At 31.6% G+C, this 6,697-nt stretch overlaps 1 protein-coding gene across 1 annotated transcript; it reads right to left on the reverse strand.

Moving 5' to 3' along the window:
- Positions 1-2,962: 2,962 nt before the first annotated feature.
- YUC1 (Flavin-binding monooxygenase family protein) lies at positions 2,963-5,481 on the reverse strand. The gene is made up of 4 exons (XM_011021443.1): positions 4,412-5,481; positions 4,023-4,271; positions 3,781-3,903; positions 2,963-3,440 (listed from the first exon to the last, which is right to left on the reverse strand). Exons 1-4 carry the CDS (start codon positions 5,054-5,056, stop codon positions 3,216-3,218), a joined length of 1,242 nt encoding a protein of 413 aa, XP_011019745.1. The 5' UTR covers positions 5,057-5,481; the 3' UTR covers positions 2,963-3,215.
- Positions 5,482-6,697: the final 1,216 nt, after the last annotated feature.

The following is a 6,697-nucleotide window of genomic DNA, read 5'->3' on the forward strand; positions in this document are numbered from 1 at the left end:
GCGACCCTTTTACGCACCTTGTATCATTATATATACACACACACCCCGCACACACATAGATACAAACACATTTATCATTGTGTGCTGTTATAATTTAGAAAAAAACAGTAAGTAACTTTAATTCAGTTAGTTTAACTAGTCAGATTTTATATTTATTTTTTAAAGGTTATTCATTTGAATTTTATAAATCTTAAAATTATTAAAAATTTATATAATTATTAATTTTAAAATTATAAAATTAGTTGAAATATATATTAATACTTATAATAATAATAATAATGATAAAAAAACAATCCAGCAATAAATTAGTTGAAATACATATTAATACTTATAATGGTAATAATAATGATAAAAAAACAATCCAGCAGTTGTGATCATACTGCTTGCTTGAGTGGGGCTAGAGCCAGCAAAGGTAAGGTTGTCCGGTGTGCAGGACACAAGTCCATTTCTATATATGTCTAAATTTTTAGAGTCACGCGCATGTACCACGTTTGCAGACAATGGAAAGAAGCTCTACCATTCTTTGGAACTGGTTTTTCACCAAGAAGATGAAGTCCATTAAGCTATCCGATGGGACTCGTTTTTGGTCAAGAAGATGAAGTGCATTCAGCTTGCCTGTCTGGTGATCGATTCATGAAATTTAGTGTATGTTAGAAATATATTTAGTTTAAAAAATATTAATTTAGTATTTTTTAATATTTTCTGATCCCTTCAATGTGCTAATATTAAAATAATAAAAACCTGTTTTTTTAATATTTTCTGATCCCTTTAATGTGCTAATATTAAAATAATAAAAACCTAAAAAAATATTTTAAAATAAAAAAGTTTAAAACCATATTTAGTATATGAATTGAGCTGAAATTGTTATTGGGTTTTGAAAACACACGAGAAATTAAATAAAATTTTGTATTATAAGAGACAATTAAATATTAATTTGAGATTAGATTCCATTCAAAGGATTTCCCAGCTTTCTTGTTATAAAGGGATAAATATAGCATTAATGAGAAATTAAAGAATATGGATTACAAAACCAAAACTAAAAACAAACACAGTCATCATCAATACATATCAATTCAATTAATTCTCACTTTTGTCACAATTAAAATCAAACATTTTATCAATTCGATTCCTAATATTTCCATTATTTCTCAATTGAATCCTTCTATCCACTACTATATTTACTATCATTTTTTGAATTAAAAAAACGATGCCATTTTGTTTCATAAAATTTGCACGTTGTACGAAATTATTAATGTACATGGATATGACCTAAACAAGGGCTTTTTTTAAAAGAAAGAATTTACGTAAATAAGTTTTGTGAGTTTATTTTTATAAAGTAAAGCTCTAAGATATAATATTGCAAAGGTTATATTCAAAACAAAAATATAGCATGGATTAAATTTATTATAATAAAAAAAAATAATATTTTTAAAGTTTTTGTAATTTTTAAAAAGTGTATTTTATAAAAAATAAAAGAAAAATACTACTTATAAAAACGAAACTAATTTTTTTAAATGAAAAATATTTTTCATAAATTTTTTAATAATAAATAAACATGAAAAAATTAAAAAATAATCCCTAAAAGAACACTTTTCACAAACCGGATTTTCTAGAAAACAAAATGGGGGCATCAACAGAAATAAGAAGAAAACAACTAAATTGCTAACAAGGGAAAAGCACACTAGGTCCCAGAGGGGGTGAACAGCCAACCATCTTATTGGAATCAGCCAATCATACGATGACAGGTGTCAAGCAGTAAAGACGCGACTTCCCATTTGCGTAGTGAGGAAGACAAACAACCTTTGGATGGGTAAAACAACAAGGTTCGTAGATCTATTACTGAAACAGACCTAGTTGTAGGCAGAAGACAAGAGGATGGGGTTATGTAAAGTTTAATTCTTACACTTAGCGTCCAAAGTACACCACGGTTAGAACTTGCCATGAGCCAAAAAAAGCCTATAACTTACGGGAACGCTTTTCAAGAATTATTCTTAATATGGAAACTCATGATGAAAGTGGACCTAAATGTTCAATTCCCCCCACCTTTTGAGTACCTTTCTTCATCATTTAGTCTTTTTTCTTTATTAACTTTGATTTTCAGATTAATTTATACACAAACTGCGACTAATCTCGTAAATTTCAAAGTTTATAATAAATAATTTTTTAATGATTATCATGTTAATAATAATAAAATTTAAACTTAAAATCATAAAAAAATAAAATTTTAAATTTCAAACTCTTACCCCTAAATCATCTACTAAATAATTTATCATTTGATTTTTTTTTATATTAATTTAATAAAATTAAAAAAAAATTAAATTTTTTGTGTTTTCAAGTTGACTCTAAAACACTCTCATCAATGGAGTTACTATGTTTAATTTTAGTGACAATAAAAATTCTTTATAAAAATAAATCTCTTTTATAGAAAGCGCATTGTTATTAAATATAATTCTAATTTATAGGTCATTTCAAAATCTAGCCCGAGCTAAACGTTAAAAAACCAAGATAAAATTAATTTGGTTAAATTAAACTAAATAATTTAATATATTAGATATAACTTGAGAAAAAATTAAAATAAAATAATAAATCAATCCAGGACTCATTAATAACCCATTAACTTAGATGAACATCACACCACTAAGCTGAGACATCAGTTTTATGCTGCTTGTTTTTTGGATTGGAATGCATCCAACACATTAATGGATAACTGGTGAAAACAATAGATTTTAGAATTAGATTATTCCAGTCTACTAAATTTTTCTTACTTCTGCAGATGGAAAATATCTTTTGGAGGACCTCAATTGATTCTGCTTTTATGAAAAGGTGCTGGCATTGGGAGCAAGAAGGTAGCTGCAGACCTTGGTTTTCTTAGAAACCTAGCTACCTGTAAATGACTAAATGCACGTGCAACTATTCTTTTTTATTTTTAAATAAATTTAACCAAAGAAAGAAGGATCCGTGTCACAATATTTTTGAAATTCAAGATACACTCTACTTAGAAATTATTTTGTACAGAGTTTAGAAAGATACAAGAGAAGTGGAGATGAACCTCCCATACAAAATTGGCGAATGTACAAGAAAGAAAAGGGAAAACAGAAAAGGGAAAATTTGAAAACTAGTCCTCATCAAGTGAACAATTAATCAATCTCCCATCTAAAAACTTAACCTAAGAAAATCTACCCCAAATTTTCTCCCCTTTCTCGTCCTCATCTGCCTCACCATGGTTTTCCAAGTATGATAACATGGGAATTGCAAGATTTGTCGTTGCCCTTGATTGTCTTCCATTGATCACCAATGTCTTGTGCAATTTTCACAGCATCAGAGGCTGTTCCTAAGAGACCTCTTCTTGTGAAACCAACCGTGTACAGTCCATTTTCGCCTTTCCAGCCGTTAGGAAAGGGTGTTTTGGGCATGCCATCTTTTGTGAAAAAATCACATCCCTGCATTAACCATGGCAGGGATTAATCAGTATATGGTTATTCCCACTAATCAATTAGATATAAACTGGAAGGACAAATTTCTAGGTTCATTTAGCAAACCGAATGATATGATGTCATGAAAGCAACATCACATAAAACCCCACAAAGAAAATATAATAAATTCAAGCAGACTTCAACTGATTTTATTCTTTTTTGCATGGAGAAAAGAAGAGATTTGTAGGTGTCTGCCCTCTGTGCATGTGTCCAGGGCAGAAAGGGATAGATGATTCATAAGAAGATGGAGCTAAAACTAAAACAAGAGCAATGCAAAACAGGTCATATATACGAGTATGATGCCTACCTTGAGCCAAGTAGGCACATTGCTTTTGTACCCAGTTGCTAAGATTATAGACTCAAACTTCTTCTCTTGTCCATTCATGAATTTGACTCCGTTTTTTGTTACCTCCTTCACACCTCCCATCACCTGAAACCCTAACAAACATTAGCCAAAAGCCCAAGGTATTGCAAAAAGCAGATACACACAGGCACAAAAATGTGAATGAAAAGAACAAGGGTTAACTTGTTTGGATGCGCTTAATTTACCTTAATTTTGCCAGACTTGATTTGTGATAATGCACCAACATCTAACACTGGTGTCTTTCCAGTGACATTCTTGAGCTCAATCGGGCCTGTTTTTGGTCGTTTGAGGCCTAATTGGTCTGTGTTGCCCAAGATGAGATTGGCAACTAGAAGTAGAAATTTGTCCACCAATCTTAAAGGTAACCACTTTAGAAGTGCCATGGCTATTCCAAATGTTGACATGCCGAACATCTCTCTGGGTAGAACATGCACCTGTATTTACAAAATAAGACACAGATAATCAGAAGCCAGACATATCAAATCTAAAAACAATCTCAAAACCAAGCAATTAAATGTACAAGAACATCAATTACTTTGGAAACTGAAAGGGAACATGGAATTGGATTACTTACTGTGTTTCTAACAACCATGTGAGGGATTGCATTGTGCCTACAAAGGTCTAAGCTAACTTCCATCCCTGAGTTGCCACACCCAACAACCAAGACCCTTTGGTTCTTGAACCTAGAACCAGACTTGTACTCACTTGTATGTAGAATATTACCTATAAACTTGTCATAACCAGCTATATCAGGTATAACAGGCTCGGCGTTCTCGCCAGTAGCAACAATAAGCCACCTAGAATGGTACTCAAGGTCTTCAGTTTGCACCCTCCAGACCCCCTTAATATGGTCAAATTCTGTCGTTTTTACGGCTTGGTTGAATTTAGGCTGGATTCTGAAATGCGAAGCATAAGACTCCATGTAAGAAATGAATTGGCCTTTTGTAGGGTACTTGGGGAAATCATCGGGGAAACCACGAAGTGGGAGTTCACAAAACTGTTTAGGAAGGTGAAGTTTTAAGCGATCGTAGGTTTTTTGTTGCCAGAGAGAAGCTATGCAATCATTTTTTTCAAGAATTAGAGAAGGGACTCCATGTTGGGAAAGGCAAGCTGCAACTGCTAAACCAGATGGTCCTGCACCTACAATGATAGGTCCAAGAACCTTAACGAACTTTGCTTGGTTAAACCCTTGTTGTTCTTGCTCTTTACAAGAATCCATGTTGGAAATCCCAAGAAAAACAAGAAAGAAAGTGAAAGAAACTAAAAAAGATTAGTTCTTCTGTTTCCTGCACCTACAATGACTCTGTTTTTACCCTCTCGGAGAATGGGGATTTAAAGAGAAACAAAGGGTTCTTCTGGTGAAATTTGATGAGAATAGAGTGAAGGAGAAGAGAATCAGAGGTCGAGCGTGTGTGAGACTGAGGGTTTTAAATGCATAGAAAACAGAGGTTTTTATGAGAAGTGAGAGGTGGAGAGAGAAAATATATTGGGAAGAGAGGGAGAGTTAATATTAGCAGCAGAGAGAGAGAGAGGGAGAGAGAGGAATGGTGTAATGAAGGCGTAAGGGGTAAGGAAAGGATTCAGTTCTCTCTCTCAAGGCTTTCTTCTCAGTCTTCTGCAGAGTTTTTTCTTCCTTCTGGGAGAGTGTAATGTAGTCGTCGAAGGCAATGTCCCGGACATGAGATACAAATAGCGTTTTGAAATGCTTGGAAGCTAGTTTTTACCCTTTTTTTATAAAAAAATAAAAATCATTTTTTTTTGTTTCAAAGTAATTTGTTTAGTGTTTTTACACGGTTTTGATATATTAATATAAAAATAAATTTAAAAAATAAAAAAATTATTTTGATATTTTTTAAAATAAAAAACATTTTAAAAAACAATTATTACTGCATCTCCAAAAATATTCCCATATCTTTTTTAATTATTATTAACAAAGATGAATACCATTAATTAGCTCAATTTAAACTAAAACATCCAATCAAGTTGAATATTAAAAAAAATAGTATCAAACAAGATTGAAAAAGTAATTCAAACCAAATGGTTTGGTTCAGGTTTTAAAAACCGAGTTAGCTTGTGCATCTTATAATTGAACTTTACTAAATGACTTGTGTTTAAGCTTTTTCAATATATTTTTTTTTTTAACTCAGTTTAGTCAATTTATTTTGGTTTAGTTTTTTTATTTTTTAATTCCATAATCAGAACCAAACCAGGCTGGAAAATTTTAAAAAATTTCTAATTGGGTTTTCCATGTGATATATTAATTCGGTTTTTTAGATTAATATGATTAATCCATTATTTTGCTGATTCCTAACTATTATTTCGGTTGTCCTTTTGTTCCTCCTCCTCTCTTTTGAACATGCACTGCTTCTTCACCTCTTCATTCGTGAATGTTTGTTTTACCAAATCTCCACTCTCATTTTTCAACGGTGGAGAACACTCTCCAAGCCATTTGAATTTGTAAAATAAAACACATTTGGAGCACTAAAACATCCAAATCCCAAAAACTCCTAGTGCTTGAATTTTGTATCAATGGATGGAGTGCTGGCGGGGTAAGTTTCAAGACCTTTTCCCCCCAAGGAATCTTCATATCACACCATGGAATGCTAAATGCTACTCTTATTTGTTGTCTTCTGCCATAATTATTTCCTTTGGTGTAGTGCATTTTTTGGTGTTTAATTCCATAGTGTATTGACATTATCCCCAACTAATCGAGTATGGCTTGAAAACCATCCAAGAAAATTATAAACACTAATTATCCGTGTTTGTTTTTGTATGTATTTTATATTGTGATATATAATATTTTTTAAAAGTATTTTTTAATTAATAATATATTAAAAAATATTTTTTTTTATTTTTAATA

This window comes from Populus euphratica, unplaced genomic scaffold, assembly GCF_000495115.2.
Source record: "Populus euphratica unplaced genomic scaffold, PopEup_1.0 scaffold19.1, whole genome shotgun sequence".
In the NCBI taxonomy this organism is placed as follows: domain Eukaryota; kingdom Viridiplantae; phylum Streptophyta; class Magnoliopsida; order Malpighiales; family Salicaceae; genus Populus; species Populus euphratica.